The 18,505-nt window shown below is 33.9% G+C and overlaps 3 protein-coding genes across 7 annotated transcripts in view; 2 read left to right on the top strand and 1 right to left on the bottom strand.

The window, feature by feature from the left end:
* Positions 1–539: 539 nt before the first annotated feature.
* LOC115452732 (spermatogenesis-associated protein 6) lies at positions 540–16,992 on the bottom strand. Of its 5 annotated transcripts, none has more exons than XM_030181328.2 (7): positions 16,935–16,992; positions 4,026–4,209; positions 3,566–3,735; positions 3,116–3,276; positions 2,416–2,541; positions 1,600–1,773; positions 540–1,093 (listed from the first exon to the last, which is right to left on the bottom strand). In XM_030181328.2, the coding sequence occupies exons 2-7, from the start codon at positions 4,099–4,101 to the stop codon at positions 877–879; spliced, it is 924 nt and encodes a 307-aa protein (XP_030037188.2). In that variant the 5' UTR covers positions 4,102–4,209; positions 16,935–16,992; the 3' UTR covers positions 540–876. The 5 variants fall into 5 exon arrangements, with proteins under 5 accessions (XP_030037188.2, XP_037298989.1, XP_030037187.2 ...); XM_037443092.1 differs by lacking the exon at positions 16,935–16,992 and adding an exon at positions 9,710–9,851; XM_030181327.2 differs by lacking the exon at positions 16,935–16,992 and adding an exon at positions 4,532–4,808.
* Positions 5,062–7,133, top strand: LOC115455380 (cryptochrome-1). Its single transcript, XM_037443084.1, has 2 exons — positions 5,062–5,310; positions 5,631–7,133. Exons 1-2 carry the CDS (start codon positions 5,224–5,226, stop codon positions 7,047–7,049), a joined length of 1,506 nt encoding a protein of 501 aa, XP_037298981.1. The 5' UTR covers positions 5,062–5,223; the 3' UTR covers positions 7,050–7,133.
* The window catches only part of LOC115453588 (cystinosin homolog), a 58,222-nt gene continuing 47,302 nt past the window's right edge, over positions 7,586–18,505 (top strand). The window contains exons 1-2 of the mRNA XM_037443085.1: positions 7,586–7,733; positions 15,509–15,576. The gene's annotated coding sequence lies outside the window, so the exon portion shown is untranslated. The remainder of the gene's footprint in view (positions 7,734–15,508; positions 15,577–18,505) is intronic.

Raw genomic sequence — 18,505 nt, 5'->3', positions numbered from 1 at the left:
ATGACAATCACGCACGCACTACTTTCCTATGACATGGTGTGTTCAGTATGCTGAACTCATGTAGTCCTGCCTCCTGGATCTGTATATTGATATACCTATTTTCTTCACGAAATTAAATCAAAATCTCATTCCCTGGTAGATTTTAGGACTAAACCCACTTTACGAATAATACATTAAAATTCAAGTCTTGTGTTATTCATTGTGACCGGTTTGCACTCATAGGTGCATCCAGGGGAGGTCGGGGAGAGCAGTTGCACCTGATTGATTCAACATGAGGACTACTTGGAATTGGTTTCAATTATTGTTTGTTTTAATTGTTGTTTTAATTATTTGGATGAGCTACATGAAATTTCTGTTGTCTTAATTAAGTTTCTTAATCCCCGCCCTGGTTTAAAGATGGGTGTTGACACCCCCTACTATAAAAGCAAGGGATAAAGGATATTTAAAGGCAATGTGGATACAATTATTGCGACCTTTCGTAAGGCGTAAAAGTGTTTATTGCTCAAAGCATATTTTAAGCAGAAAACTAAACAAGCAGCATGATTTTTATCGCTTTTTATTCATCTAATTTCTCTAATTACAACAATGATTTATATTAATAAAATTATTCAACATGAACACAAAATATTTAACAGCGCATAAATTAATATTATACTTAGGTACAAAAGTATTGCATAAAAATATTAAGTTGACTATTATAGATTACATAAACAATAGAATGCATGTTTGAATAAATGATATGTGAAAAACATAATCGATTTTGACATTAGAACTTTAAAGAATCGATTTGAAATTAAATCGATATTAATCCATAAACAACATTTGATCCATATTAAAATAAACTATAATTTTAAATTTAGAATGTAGTAGTATTCATCAACTGTTTGAGTTTAAATCTCTATGAAATAATTCGTGATATCTCCTGCATATTTCGCACACGCACGGTGTTATTTTACCTCTGCTCACTTTGCTAACTCTTTCTGTGGGCTTATGAACGTACCCGTCGTTGTCTATGTACCTACTTTCAAGAATGATTTTCTGCAAACGATCTGGGAATGGGCTTTCGTCGACTTTTTCCGTTTCATGATTATATCTGTAAAAAACAATATTTTAATAAAACTTACAATAAAAATGATTGTAAAATCGCGCAGTAATTGGTATAGGAAAACTATTCGATTGAGATAAAATCTTCACTTGCCTTTTCAGCATGCCATTAATCATTGAAGAGATCTAGTAAGTATTACAATATGTAACAAAACATAAACATTATCTATATGACTGCAAAGCTAAATTCTGCGAAGACTCCTCCTGTTTTATCAATCTCTACATAATGATAAGTACAATACCTACAATACAATTTACAATAGGAATTAATCTGATGACATTAAGAGGGTTCAGGAGAAGTTAACTTGTACTATGACACGATTCTGTATCATTTCACATTACTTACTATGTATTCATATAAATGTACTAAATGTTAAAATTTCTACATAATATCTATCTATGAATATTTTTAGAACTAATTAGTGTACATTAAATAAAATAACCTGCAAACGAGTTACTCTTAGTGTAAGTACATAATTTCATTCCGCTGATCACCTCGGCACGTCATCACATTCACTATCAATGCGCGGGCGCACAATGTCCTGCTGTCGCCACGGCGCGTGTGGCGTGTGCACGCGGTACACGCTGTACTCGCGACACTTGCGCGAGCGCCGCGACGCACTCCCGCGCGGCGAGCGGAACAGTGACGCGCGCGACTTCGTCACTGGACTACACCGTTCCAAATTTAAAAATCCCTACCACTCCTTTCTACGCCGTAGTCGGGTAAAAAGGTAATGTGCATTAAATGTGGTAAAGGAGTTCTTTTGCTCCTACCTATCTATTAATACCTGTCGAGAACTCAAGACAGTGAATAGTGACTAGCAACTCCCATCAATATTTATCTCAAGGGCGATGACGTCATACCTCATCTTCACTACATAGTATAAAACAAAGTCGCTTTCTCTGCCCTATGTCCCTTTGTATGCTTAAATCTTTAAAACTACGCAACGGTTTTTGATGCGGTTTATTTTAATAGATAGAGTGATTCAAGAGGAAGGTTTATATGTATAATAACATCCATTAAATAGTGGAGAAATACTGTTATTTTGTTATGTTATACCCGCGCGAAGCCAGAGCGGGCCGCTATGTTTTTATATACAACGTGCACAGTTTTTCTGTAGTGTATTTAGTATCAGCATTGCACCCGTGCGAAGCCGGGGCGGGTTGCTAGTATTAAAATTAAATAAAAGTTTACTTTGCCCTATTCCGTAAAAAAAAAAAAAAATAGCATTCACCACAAGTCATTGGCTAAGTAGAAACAAGCAGACTAAACAACCGCTTATGTGGGTAAAACTCAAATATTGAACTCACTTGGGACACTTGCAAGTGACTGGTTCAGGTTCCACCACGTTGAGGCTGCAGCAAGACCTTGATCCGCCGGATCTTGAACGGGACCCCGAGCGCGACTGCGGACGCTTTGATGTGTTACATTTGTTTCTGAAGTATAAAGCTATTTCTAAAGATCTAACATCAATTTCCACATTAGGTACTATGAAAAAAACTAAATATTTGCATCTGAAGACAACTACAGTGTAAAAATATAACTCTGACAAACAAGAATATGATGGAACAATAACAGATTATATATAGATATCCAATACTGTAGGTACTCTTTAGCCAGCCAAAATAGTATAAAACTCTAAAAAGTGAGTTTTCTGTGTATGTGTTTATGTACTAGGTGTTGCTCGCGGGTACGTCAAGTTTTCCCCCCTAAAACACTGAAACAATTCAATGCACCACCTGTACAATGCCAGCGGCTGCTTACATGAGTCACTATGGCAGGTTTTAACACCTTGTGTACTATCTATTTAAAATATTACATTATTTCCTATGGGAGAAAATTACCGGGTTAAATGATAGCCCATGTGTTAATCTAAGGCGTGATTTACCCACTTGGCAAATAAACAAACAAAACTGTACAGCAGTGCATGAAGTTCTAGAAGTTAACAAACTTCTAACAAACAACCAAACTTTTGCATTTGTAACATTGGTAAGAAGTAAGATATGTAACCTGTGATACTTGGCTGTATGACACACTTGCTTCTGCCTCGCTTCGCTCTCCTTGGTGCCGCAGCCGCACCTAACAGGCTTCGGCAGACCAGTGCAAGGCTGATTCCACACTTCATCAATGCGCACTTTCGTTCCTATCTCAATTTTAGGCGACAGGATGCCCTGAAAATTATTATTTTAAGCATCATTGTTGTATTTCAAGCAATATGACTACGATAATTTATGATGTTTTTAGGACAACATTCCTTGAAATCTTTTTAAGATTTTTGGAAGTGGTTTGAAAATATATTTATTGGTTGTATCAGATTTTATTTGATTTTATTTTTATTATAACCTGTGCATATTAATTAAAATAACAAGAAGTAATAATTGAAGCCCCGAAGTTCTCATGATTAACTGTATCTAATGAACCATTAATTATATTAAATAGTCAATAATAAAAAGTAATTACTGGAAACTCTTTAGATCTCCTCATGAGCAGGTCTACACCATCATTAGAACACATGTTGGGAGGGAACAGGACGTCATTGAGAGCACCCAGGTACTGAGCCAGGATTGAACATTCACCAGCCATGCAATCCTCACTCCACTGCACCAGTTCACAGTAGATGGTCTCATCCTCTGCAATTAGACCATTTTTATTGTTTAGTAAAAAAATTAAGATTGAATACGAAGCCTCACAAAAGTATATGCTTAAATTGGAAAAAAAAATCTGTATTCAGCTGGGTTAAAGATTATAATAAAATTTTTAACTAAAAGTGTTAGGAAGAAGTGACATTGAAGAATCAAAGTGCTGGTAACTGATAGATGTTAGCAATACTAAATTATTTAGTACTTGTTTAGGGAGGATTGGTTTCAGTTGTATGTGTTAGAGTTTGATAACATGCTTTAAAATAGACATTAATACTTACTCAACAAACAACAAATATTATTAAGTGCACATGTTTCCTGAAATCTCTTGCGGAAGTAGAATACATCTTTGAACATGAGAGGAAATAGTGGAGGCAGCAAGCAGGTCTGGTAACTGGTGCCCAAGGCAAATACTGTGAGGGAGACACGCCCATCTTGACAGAGCCATACTCCAGGACATGACACCTGGAATTAGACAGAATTCAGGATAATACTTTATTAAACTAGACAGACTTGTAATCCTTTACATAATCTCTTATATCTCAGAAAGCGTATGGGGTAAGTAAATATCGCAATATCAGGAAAAACAGGGATAATTTATACGAAGGTTGAGTCACTGTTAAATTCGGTGGATACCCGGATACCCGACATACTTCCTATACAACTCCAGTCAAGCTGACTCTATTAGTCATGTAGGAAAAACTTGCAGCGTGATTTTACCGCGATAATTATATGTCAATGCCCAAACAAATCGTAAATCTGTTTTAGAAATGTACTACGTACTTACCCTTTGCACTTCGATTTCAACTGTAAGTTCTATAATTTTGGGCATTATGCAGCATTATATTACTGCTGCTTTTATACCCTCTACGACTATTTCATGTTTATCAACAAATTTGATTTAGAATATTTATTTCGGATTCAAAAGCATTTTTAGTTTGTTGTCAATGTTTACAAACTTTTATTTTAATTTATGAGTAAATCCGTAATCTGTCAAATAAATCACAAATTCTGTTAGCTAATAAATTCACATTTGAGTTTTAAACCAATTAAATATTCGTAAAGTAAAGCGATGCATTTTTTGATTGGACAAAAATGCAGGCGTCCTTGTTGCCATAGTAACAATAGATGCAACTAAAATCGCGGACGATTTAAAATTTGTTAGAAGTTTATTTATTTAATGTCCCTAATGTTGCAAATATTCTTCAATATTGATAATAAACTCGGGTATTAATGTACAATACTTCAAAATTCCTAAACCAAGTATGAATACGGAGTAATTCTATGGTGCTAGTGTTACAGAACAAAAATAAAAATGACATGTAGGGCTGTCAAAAAAATAATATTAAGTGTCAAAATTCGCGGGCTGATAACTGATTTTATCTTTTGTTCTGGTGTTGAAATGATAACGTTTTATTTTATAACTTGATAAGAACTTTCTGTAGCTTTAGTGAGAACATAAGTGTAGATAAAGTCAAAATGACAAAAGTTCCGACAGTAATCCACTGGTTTCGTTTAGATTTACGCATCCATGACAACCTCGCACTTCGAAACGCAATTAACGAAGTGAGAATTTTGCGCATGTTTAATCAAATAACCTTGTACCTTTATATGACAGAATTTTACCCATAAGATCTTTTTCAAAAAGAATGAATGCAACATATGAAACATCCTGTGTTTAATCGGTCAAATAATTCCAAAGATAACCACTAAAATCATATGCACAGAATTACAAATCTTTATTATAATAATAGTGTAAATTATTTCATTCACTGCTTTATGCATGACCATATACTTTACATTTAATATAATATTATTTACCAACTTCAAGAAAAGGAGGCATTCTTAATTCCATTGTATTTTTCTTACAATATTTTTTGTTACAGGCAGAAAATCGAAAACACTACCTCAGACCCATATATGTGATAGACCCAAATATCAAGAATAGAGTTGGTTTAAACAGATTACGTTTCCTACTCCAGAGTTTACAAGACTTGGATATGAACTTGAGGAATAAAAACAGTCGGCTTTATATCATAAGAGGTAATGCCATGGAAGAATTGCCAAAACTATTTGAAAAATGGCAAGTTAAGAACATTACTTGCCAAGTTGACATAGACCCAGAAGTTGTACAACAAGATGAGTTTATTGAAGAAATTGCTGAGAAAAAAGGGATTTTTATAAACAAACGAGTCCAACACACCGTGTATGATGTACACAGGGTATTAAAAAATAATAATGGAGCAGTCCCTTTGACTTATCAGAAATTTCTATCATTAGTCAATGACTTGCCAGTTAAGGAATGCATTGAGTTAACAAAGTCAGTACCTGATGAATGTAAACCACCAGATTTTGAGTCAAATAAATATAATATACCTAGTCTTGATGAATTAGACATAGATGACACCAATCTTGAGCCTCTTAAATACCCTGGTGGTGAAACTGAGGCCATAAAAAGACTCAATCTCTATATGTCAAAGAAGCAATGGGTGTGTAAATTTGAAAAGCCCAATTCTTCACCAAACAGTATAGAACCAAGCACAACAGTTCTAAGTCCATACATAAGTCATGGTTGTTTATCAGCTAAATTATTTTACCATAAATTAAAGGAGGTGGAAAGAGGTTCACAGCACACATTGCCTCCTGTTTCCTTATTAGGGCAACTCATGTGGAGAGAATTCTACTATACCGCAGGTGCAGGTACCAACAACTTTGATAAAATGGTTGGGAATCCTCTGTGCATGCAGATCCCTTGGGGTAAAAATGAGGAGCATTTAAAAGCTTGGGCTGAGGGTAGGACCGGTTACCCCTTTGTGGATGCAATAATGAGGCAGTTAAAACAAGAAGGCTGGATCCACCATTTAGCTAGGCATATGGTAGCTTGCTTCCTTACTAGAGGAGATTTATGGATATCATGGGAGGAGGGAGCCAAAGTGTTTGAAGAGTACCTCCTTGATTATGATTGGTCTTTAAATGCTGGTAATTGGATGTGGCTGTCTGCTTCAGCCTTCTTCTATAAATATTTTAGAGTTTACAGTCCTGTTGCATTTGGGAAGAAAACTGATAAAGAAGGGCTGTATATCAAGAAGTATGTGCCAGAGTTGAAAAAGTTTCCCAGTAGTTTTATCTATGAGCCTTGGAAAGCTCCAAAATCAATACAGACTGCTGCTGGATGTGTAATTGGAGTTGATTACCCTAAAAGAATTGTTGATCATGATAAAATCCATAAAGAAAATATGCAAAAAATGAATATTGCCTACAAAGCTAACAGAGAGAAAAAAGCTGTAAAAAGGCCAAGATCATGAAGATGTAATTTTTTAAGCAAACGAAATAATGTTTTTTTTTTATAATAATTGTTAAATAGGAAATAAAGTAAGTGGTATCTGAAACGGACTTTTTATTTTATATTTAGCGCCATCTACGTAAACCAAAGAAGAAAATATATTACAGATAGATGCCACTAGCTGTTCTTATATTGTTTTTACATATTGACATTCTTTTTTTTTAAAATGATGAAAATATATATTGTTATAAAATTGTAAACAAAAATCCACGTTAGGCTGAACAGTGTTTTAATCAGGGAGGAATACCATTACAAAAGTAAGAAATATACAAATTCTACAAACAATATATTCGCGATAGCTTAAATTATCTAAAGATAAAATTATATTCAAGGTGCATCTAATAATATGCGTATTGTTCATTCAATAATGTAGGCAATTTTTTTTTTTAATTTATATTGCCACTTATTTAATAGGTATGGATACATTTCGTTATTTAATTAACAGGGACAATAACTAAACGCATTATTTTGGTCATCAAATTGACAGTTATTGTTTTATGTCAGTGTCATGTTCGATTTATTGATAATATTTTACATTAATTTTATTTCCATAAAAGTAAATGATAATGTGAGCAATTTAGGGATAAATATTTGATAATATAGTTATATTTATCATGTAGTGGTCTTTCGAAATTATCCCGTAATGGTGAGTTCAACCGTAACAGTTTATACCTATATTTTCATGATATCAGCTGATTATATCTTTGTTTCGATTCATGTGTTTACTATCATATTGGACAAAGTTTGATACGATTGAGTATTACATTTCATTTTTATAAGTCTCGTGCCTCCCCCTTATTCAATACCAACTTCCCTGCTTTACTCATTGTTAGAAATGAAACCTGTAGTCGATAACAATCCGGTATTTGACCTTCACTTGTTTCAACTATACTGACAGATGCCGGATAGTATAATTTACTGTTGATAGTATATTAATGTATGGCATTTCTTTAAAATTTTACAAAAAAATTGGTTGTTTCACAAAGTAAATCCTTTATAAAATTTCTATGCATGCTTTAAAAATGTTTATATTCCAATAAAACTTGATTTTTGAGATGAAGGCGTAAGGGTATAACCACTGTTCCTATGGAAAAGCTTTCTTTAAAGAACACCCTTGTTTTTTTAAGACATATTGAATTATAAATTGATTTACTAAACACACATAATGAATATACATTCAGCAAGAATATGCCAATTTATACATAAACCTTAATGCCTGGAACCACAGATATAATCCTTAAAATACTTTAATTATTTTTCATATTGGAAATAGCTTTTAAATGTACTTAACATTATTTTTATTTACATATGAAAACTCATTTGAAAATAAATCAATAATATTATGTTTTCATACAAAACATAGTCAGATGACCCCAATAGATAGAATGTGTGAGGTCAAATAGAAATATTAATAGCATGCATGATGTAAGGAATTTATCAGTGTCAAGTCAATGGATTATTTCATTGCATTTGATAGGTCAGGCATGTTTATCATTTGTAAATATTTGAGTAGGTAACTAAGTGAGACGTCAGCTTGTTTATTTGTGAAATTGTGTCTTAAGGAGATCAAAATACGTACAGTTCATGTACCAGACTATTTACAAAAGTGATATAAGATGCAAAGCATGGAGCAAACAAGCATATGAAAGTCACACAATAGGTTGGTTCAAACCAATAAGCGCCACACTTGACACCACCCTATACAACACCATAAAGGTGGCCAACAGTCGGGATTGATGGGGTAACATCACTGGTTAAGGCTGGTGAGAGGTCACAACACTTAACACCGAGGATACTGACATAAGGAGTATAAGATGCAAGGTTTGTTTCTGAGGTATCAGAACTTAGGCTGGCCCGATGGTCCCACAAAATCTGGAAATTGATTTTTCATTTCTGGTTACTGAGATGCCTTTTGTTTTACAGCTGGTTCTTATTATTGTAAGTTCTTATTGTTGTAATAAATCGAACGAAAATTAAGCTTTTTTACTTATGTAAATAAATACCATTCCATCAAAGAATCACCAGCTAAACCTCAACAAATACCTTGCTAACAGCTAATATGAAAGTTTGTAAAAATGTTTGGATGTTTGTTAGAAGTAAACGCAGAAATAGCTGAACGGATTTGGATGACATATGGCACATGGGTTATGTCCTGGATTAACACATAGGCTACTATTTATTCTACTAGTTTGGTCTTATGGGAAATAATGGATTATTTAAATCTGATTTTTATAAATATTATATGACACTAAAAACGCGCCAGTGTTCTGGGGACCTTTGTAGCAAGAAAGGCTATTCACACGGACAAAGCCACGAGCAACACCTAGTGAATAATATAACTGCTAATATTAAGTTAGGGACAAGCAATGCCATAGATATTATCAGAGAATAAAGGGGGACAGGCCGTAAACGCCTTAACTTAAGCGTTGTTCTGATCTTTGGGCGTAGGACGGAAACTCTGCGAAGGCTGTTTGCTCTGTTCGCCACTACCTAAACCCACCACTGGAGATAGGAGGCACAGATGCGGGTAAAGTTATTAACACCCGCAAATTTGCATGAAATCTACAGTACCGTAGTTAAGAGTTAGATGAAATTAGTCGAAAACAACACGGTTTTACTCACGTATCAAAAGTAGTCGGAATCGCCGACCAGTTTCGACCTTTTAAGTTCGTACATAAATGCACTAACAGTCCTACACGAGGATTTGACACAGTCAGTTCAGTACACACAAGTGTTCTAATTTAATATGTCTCGCGTATGTTTAAATAATATTAAGAGTTAGATGTTTAGAATTTTTATCTATTATACCCATGCAATGCAGGAATGGTAAATAAAATGAATTAAATAAACACGAGTCGAGAACACGTGCTCTCGCGGCGTGACAATTAAATAACAATTGATAATGCATCAAAAACAGAGATTACAACACCCATATATAAAATATGTTTATAATAACTATGACTAGATCGTGTTCATAGTTCCGCCTGTACTGTCTTACAAGAATAAAATTTCCGTTGGAACCGTGCTATTCGAGTTACTTCTGTATTTGGTCTATGAGTGCCAAATTTCTAATCACTCACGGTTAATGCATCACCATTCAAATAATATCTTCATTAAATTTGCCATTCTAATTATATGTGCGATAAGATATTATTAGGCTGTTTGAATAGACTGCCTTTACCTTTCAGGACAGTGTAGTTATTTGTACGCGTAAAAAAAAACCTCTTTCTTGTGATGTGGAAACACAAATAAGTTCTTTGTGAAATTAATTTTGAAAAAAATATACTTTTAAAAAACCTCATACCGATATTTACAGTTTTGTAAATATTTTGGCGTATGGACCGCGGCAATGACCGTTACTCTGACCGAATTGTAGCCATTGCATACTAATCAACAGTATGCGATAAAAGGTCCCGTATACAGTGTGATTAAGTATTGAATATTTACTAACAATTTTGAAACGGGTTAAAATGTCCGTGGCAGTCACGTGTAGGGACATGTGTACATGCATGTAAATAATGTGTTTTTATACTTAACTGAATGAGATAAGCATGTAGCTTGTCTGTAGAAAGGCGTCACGGCTGCCCATACATATTAATTAAAACACTGAAAACTGAATTCAACCGATTTTCAAGTGATTAGGGCGTTCGCACAAACAAATTCTTCAGCTTTATATTATTAGTATAGATTGGAGAGCTGTTTAGGGAAGTACCTATGAGATGGTATAGGAGCGCAGACAGTATCTTTAGTCATATTGTAAATAAAATGCTGTTATATATTATGTATACGATACCAATGTGATATTTATGCGATTAAAAACCCTCTCCAGGAAGTTAATAATATTAATTATTAATTGTAATAATAATTATTTATCACAATTTAACGACAAACACAATGTATAAATTTAACGCATTCATTTAGATTTTTTTCTACGCGTTTCCTTCGCGTAATAACCGCTGCAATGTACAAAATTACAAAATCAAATGAATATTCCAAATTAAACTGAACTATATTCGAAAAGGTGTTGAATTAGTTATGCGACTATCGAATTAACAATAGAACAGAATAAATTTCTTAATTTGGGCCCCCATAGAATAGTCACTATTGAGGTAATGGGCATATGTGAGTTTTTATTTATAAATTAGACCAGTCGACCCAACCTGGTTCTTATACGGGCCGCAAACACGTCTTAGTTATAGTGCCCTAGGCCACAACATAAATTCATTAACCTATTTAGTATCTTAAAACGGAATTAAAATGTAACGTTTTATTTATTATAATAAAAGTATTCACAATCAAATAAATGATTTTGCTCTTATAGTTAGCACATAGTTCAAGTGATCTTTGGAAAATATTCTTTAGTTTGAGTGAAATTTTTGAAGTGAAATGGGTCAGTTAGAAAAGCTTAGCGGGCCGCAGATTGAGTATAACTGATCTACATTTGCTGAGTTGAAGAAACGTAGAATCTCTCATATTAACAAACATTGTACTCAGTGTGCTATGCACTTTTATATTAGACTAGCTTTTGCTCGCGGTCCCGCCCGTGTGAAAAAGCTTTTGCGTAATGTAAGTCCCATTCTATATTTTCTTGGGATAAAATGGAGCCAACATTTTAAGTTACTCTTCTCGCATTATATCGGTGAAAACTGCTTTAAATTCCATGCAGTAGTATTTCCGGCATGCGTGTATAAACATACCGATAGACAATCATTTTAATAACTGTAGTTTTGGTTTCTGTTGCTCTAATAAACGCCTCCTATATTAGTTTTTCTAGAACATGTTTAATGTGCAGACGCCGGCCTGGTAATTTTTTTTTATATTGTCAAGATGAATTAGTAATGATCCCTGTTGGTTTCATTTTAATTTATCCGAAATTGAAGCTCTTATTTACGCAAATCTAGGTCATTCATCTATCCTACTTTCAAGGATCAGGTCAATTCTGACAGTTCTCTGTCCATTTATAAGTATCTGGTTCCTGTAATGTCTCAGGCGGTCAGTCCGGTAGATATTTCGGGCAATTCAGTGCTTAGACAATTGTGGTGTGTATTCTAGAATCTATTGAAATAAAATCAGTTGATTCGGCGAAAATATCACTTCCCATTATCACTTCAACTTGCTAATTCGGCGGGCTATGTCGGCCATTTTATATTTTACAACTAATGCCCGCATTTAGATAATATTTAACAGAGAGACGCGAATAGTGAACCTATAGCTGTTTAAAGTGACTATATAACGGTGGATCAAGTCTCTTGCAAGAGTTCACCTTATGGCCCCAATTATAGTAAGGCCTGACTGACACGTGAAGATCTGAGTAATTTAATAAAGTGAGTATATATGCTTACTTTGTCCGAAATTACTAAAAATTATAAATTCTTTACATAATCGCAGTGTTTGGTCGCATATTCATGAACGTTGTGATAAGAATTTTGTTTGGCAATTAAAAGATAAGAGATGTAGCGCGCAGTTTAAGAGATGGGGGTCAGTTATAACTTAAATCTATTTATAGATTTGTCTCTATACTTATAGTGTTATCTAAAGCTGGCGCGTATAACACATTGAAACGTTGCGCGTGTGTAGTGTCAGTGAATATGTCAGTTGTCAAGCGTTGCTTACATGTCAAAAAAATACCTTGATGTTTTTTACGTCGATATATCTTTTTCTTCAATTGTTATAAGATTTCAACATTTTTTAACACGTGTTAATGATTTCTTATGTTTAAGCCAACTTTATAAATATATATGACCCATTAATGACTTCTATGTACATGCAGACTTGAAAATTTTGTTCATTCGTTTAAAGAAAACTATTGGTAGGCCACCACGAACTTCTGAGGTGGCTACAACCCAGCTTCTCCTCAATATACGCCTATGTTTATCACCCAAGAAGCGATAAAATTATGAAAAATACCAATGATAAGTGGTAACTTAAACTTAGTTTATAATAGCCTGCTGAGTTTGTACAATCACCCTCCATAATTATTATAGAGATAACAGTGATGAACATTATTTTTATCAGTATAGCGCTAAAATTGCGCAAAGTTCAAGTACAATGAGATTATATCTAATCACGATTTGACTAAAGAATTTTTTATTTAAATTAATATTGTTTAAATTTTTGTATCATTGTAAATTATAAAAAAAATATTTATAATTGTAAAATGTAGGAAGATATTGTAAAGTGAAGATTTGTAAATTGTAAATTTACTGGTGGTAGGTCTCTCATATGTGTGAGTCCGCCTGGGTAGGTACCACCGCAATGCCTATTTCTGTTGCCAAGCAGCAGTGTGTAGTCATTGTTGTGTTCCGGTTTGAAGGACATTGCAGCCAGTATAACTATTGGACAAGAGACTTAACATGGCATGTTTCAGGATGGCGAGCGCGGGGGAATAGCAAACAATACTTTGTAATTCAAGGTGTTGGATAGTGTTTCTATTGTTGGTATTGCAATGAAAGAGTTATTAGCGATTTCATTTTTGTCATTCATGCTCCTACGGATCTCTAAGCAATTGTAAATCATACGTCATTTCAATGTCTGACCCGGCTTTTGGTGTCAAATAGTAAACAGTACTTGTTCAACTACCGCACAATTGTCCAATTGTCACGTACAGATGTGTATTCAGACAAAAATATGGGGGTCCAACGTCAGGAAAAATGTTAATGCCATAATATATTATCAGTTCTCTGCAATTAAAAAACGTGAATGAATTACGCAAGAATTATGTTGACACTAATATGTAATGTAGAGTGATATTAAATGAAATGTCAACTGCTCAACTGATATTTTCTGACTTATATGGCGAAATTTGTGCTTCGGTTGCATGTTGATTACACAGAAAATATTTGTGTATATATAAAAATAAACTTTGAAGACTAAAAACAAGTCTGTTTTTCCAAAATTAAATGATTAACATAATTATATGACCTTTGAAAGCTTTCAAATAATGATGAAAGGAAATAAATTATATCGTCGCTTACATTTATTTATGGTTGTACAATCTAGTTCATTATTACCCAATAATCAATTCATCTTAATCCAATTAACTAATATCTGAAGCATAGACTAGTGTTGTACAATATTCCTGTGACGTATTTTGGGTATTATAAAATATGTTTCTAATTTATACCCCCGTCTATTATCCCAAATTCATCCCTGTTAAGACGTAAGAGTCGAATTCATTTATCTATAAGATGATAGGATAAGAGGCGGTCGCAAATGACTTCCTCTTTGACAGTGGTCAGTTATGTTACATCTTGATTGACTACTTACTATCTACTTGAATGTGATTCAGATTGTCTAGAACAATTCCAACTGGACGTTTCACAGGATGTGGAGTTCAGAATCAGTAGTGATATTTCCTTTGGCCCAAGCGCTCTCCCTGTCTTTTATAATCCCTATTCTTTTACCTAACTAGCAGGTCACCCATGTTTCTTTTTATGTATTTGTGGGTGGTGGACATTACTTATCTACCTCACTCATTTGTTGGAATATGATAAAAATTTTAAGAAATAGTATAAAAATTGTTACATTAATTAAACACCCATTAATATCATGCCTTTTATTATAAGACCTTAAATCATAGATATAGCACTCTATAGGTCATATTATGTAGAAATGGAACGTTAGTGCGATGCTTGGAATGGAATGTAAAGTGTGTGAGCGGGATAAAAAGAGAGTAGTGTGAATGACAGACGAATTTTGGAAACGACAGACTAAAGACGTCAGAGAGAAAAAATATTAAAATGCAATTATTTGAAAAATAAAGTTTTATTTTGTAACTAATCCCACATTATATAGATAGACCAACAACTAATACCTAAAAATATTGAGGTTATACTTCTAGATTCACTTTACTTTTATCTTGGAGGTTATGACTTTTATAACTGGATCATCATATATCAATATTGTGCCGACCCTACATAGGATAGAACGGAATAATATACAGGGTAATTTTGACGTTGCGATAAGAAATAAAACTACGTCATACTTCTTTTCTATTCTCCTCGCCTTTTTTGTGCCGAATATCATACGTGAGTAACGGATATTTTAACAAAAAATCCTAGTCATTTCTGATTTACTTTGTCATTTTGTTGTTTATACGGTGAATATGGTGTGTTCGTAAGTGTATTTCTGACTGAAAGCGTGATGTTATCGCTACGAATTCTCTTAGAATAGTAGTAGTGGTATTAGGGCGTAATTTTTCTTTGTGGATTTTGGTTTTGTTCGAAACCTTCACTTTTTTATTTTACATTTACGGTTCCAGTTATTATAACTTTTTATTATATCCTATTATAAAGTATCATTTGACTTTTTATTATGACTTATTATAAAGTATCATTTTGAAGAAAATAAGTGTGTGGTTTCATTTAGTAACACAGTGTCGAAATGACGCTGTACAATATTAAATATAATTCGCATTTGCAGGTGTGACGACATCAAGACGAAGATGGCAACAGAACTACTAGAAGCAGCAGAATGACCGACAAGCCATGGTAAGATAATTTTTATATAGTTTTTAGCGAGTCATTTATCGGAACAAAAGCTTACTGTCCATCTATTTGGTAAATATTTGAATTAAATAGCCGTTTTAGATAAATCACGATATGGTCTATCTCTGTGCTAAAATGTATCTAGAGTTCAGCGGTTAATTCAAAGTAACAATTGTACCATATTTAATTTATGTTAATACCCTGGACTTCATCGATTGATAGATGAAATATTTTCAAAGGAAATAGCAAAATTTTTAAATGACGATAAGTTGTTTCCGATATCCGATTTTCATGAAACAAAGCCTATATTTTGCTCCCAATTATACACAATCTGTAAAAACTACATAAAAATCAATTAAGTCGTTTCGGAGATGTGCGCTGACAAACAACAGACAAAAAGAATTCTAAAAATCGCTTTGTGTTTGGCAAATTTTTAGTCAGTCCCTTTCTTTTTTATTATTTTCTTTCAAGTTATAGAAAAATCGATATTTGTTGTTGTATTATGTATAGGTAGATTTTAAAAATCCAGTGTATGCTTTGTTTTTAAGACTGAGCTCTGAAAATACTGCTCCAACTCTGAAAATATTTTCCCTAATATAAAGATTCATTATCCCTAAACGCTAGCTGTTTTTTTGTTCTGAGTACCTACAGACGTTAAAGCGGCCGCAACCGCGAGCTATATAAATAGACATTAAATAACAAATTAATGTCATTGACGTTATATTCTATAGACACGAACGTCCATATAAACAATTTGTTCAACATCTGAACTAAAATGGCAACCAAAAAGTCACTGTTATAATTTATTAATTCACTTGAACAACAAATAATTTTACTCATTTGACTGATATTTATATTCACATCCAGGTTTGCACTTAGACTCGCGTTTTTATATGATGAGCGCCATTCCGTACACAATCACAAGCATCAATATTGATACCATACTAAAGTCAGTTTGAATGGATGACATTTCAATTCAGTTGGACGCAGTGAATGTTCGGAATGCCAAATCTAGTACGTAGTACATATATATCGATGATTAACGTATTATCTTATTAAATAATTAAGTGCCTGTTCTTAAATGTGCTTAAACGTAGTTTGTTTCTGATAGCATTATCCGCGTCAAGACCTTAGTATCAGCAAATCCAACTGGTGTTGACCCAAATAGTGGTTACGCCGAGATATCTTATCTTTTTCATTGTTTGTATACATTATAATATCTTATTATGCCCATTCATAAGCGTGCGAATTCTTTAATTATAATTATTTAAGAAAACTGGGTTGTAGGAGTGGCACTAAAGAAAATATTGGAAACCCTACCCTATGGGATAGGAGCGGAAGTGTGTATTCACTTGTCTTACCTACGAGATTACAGAAGTTCTGGCTGATTAACGTGTAGTAAATAGTTGAACAGTTTACGTGTAATGATATAGCTAATGAGTGAACAGAATTTATAAACATCGGCTCTTACAGGTATTGTGTTAGGTATAAAGTTGGTAAACTTGCATTAGCAGTATTCCGTGTTAATAATTTCATATTTCCCTAATTTCCTAAGAATGTAAAATTTTTTCGACCTTCCTTCGAAGTAAACTTATAAATTGCTGGATTTAGATATTAGGCACATACAAAATAAATTCTTTATTATATGTTTAACTTATATTTTATTCTTAGAAAGGAAAATAACGCGCCAGAAGCCTTAAGGAAAAAAAAGAACTCTAAGGACTACCATATTACTACATAAAATAAACATTAATTAAAAATAAAATAATATTGCAAACCGATAAAGATAATAAAATATAATCATTTTAAATTTGGAACCAGATAATTGTTACGGCATTTGACCTCACATCTCAGCCGGACCTCGAAGCAGATAGCAAATAATTTAAGCATTTCGTACTACAGCAATGTGTGTAATCCAGTGATGTATAGATATGTCATTAGGATGCGCAATTTGAAGACTCGAAACTGCCCTAATTGAGACGTTTAAAACATTACGTTTAAATGAGATTGTCATTTTATTTCGTGCTGGTTTGGATTAATCTCAGAAGAGTTAATCCTTTACATGACACGTCAATGTCAAGAATGTGTATGTGTGCTAACGGAATATTATTCTCATTTGATTTTTTAGGGCATAACACATCTATACTTGATCATTTACGTAATCATATTATCATGCTTTTGACATTCGAGAGTAACGACCTTTTTTGCTGTGTTAATGAGGACAGACGCGTGATAACCCGAGTACTGTTGACTATTTGAGCTGAAACCGTCTTGCCCTACGTTTTAATTAAAGTAGGTATCATACCGACTCGCTGGTCCGACGACATTCGCAGGATCGCCGGTGGACGCTGGATGAGGAGAGCGGAGGACCGAGCAACGTGGGGCGCTCTAGGGGAGGCCTATGTCGAGCAGTGGACAGTTGTAGGCTGATGAGAGATGAGATGAAAGGTATCATACGTGTCCGTTCTGTTGATTGAGGGCGTTTTGAGAATTTCACCACGGTATCCCTTGCCAGTCTGTTCTTAAAAGGGGTCGCAGGCGGGCGCCAGGGGCCGTCCGCCATTACATTATGTTTGTGTTTGTTTAATACATTGTTGTGACACCCTCGGAATGGACGGCAGCTGGGCAATCAATTCATTGTATAAAGCCTTTTCAAATTATTCGCTCAAAATAATTGGTATACCACACCCACGTTATATACAGAATTATTTTCCAGTTTTATTTAATAAAGTTTGGCAATACTGTCCTATCATAATTCCTTTGATATTGTGGCTATTTATAAACTGTAGTATTTGCTTAACTTTCACCGTTGTTGAATTCACGTTACAAAGTCGCAACAAGCCTCATACAGCTTATTGGGTAATTATACAGGAGAGGTCCTTTAATTATTTCTTTTGGTGTTAGTTGCTTATTAACAGATCAGATTTGTCGT

This window comes from Manduca sexta, chromosome 26 (assembly GCF_014839805.1).
Source record: "Manduca sexta isolate Smith_Timp_Sample1 chromosome 26, JHU_Msex_v1.0, whole genome shotgun sequence".
NCBI classification, from domain to species: Eukaryota; Metazoa; Arthropoda; class Insecta; order Lepidoptera; family Sphingidae; genus Manduca; species Manduca sexta.
This window is presented reverse-complemented; position numbering and strand designations above follow the sequence as displayed.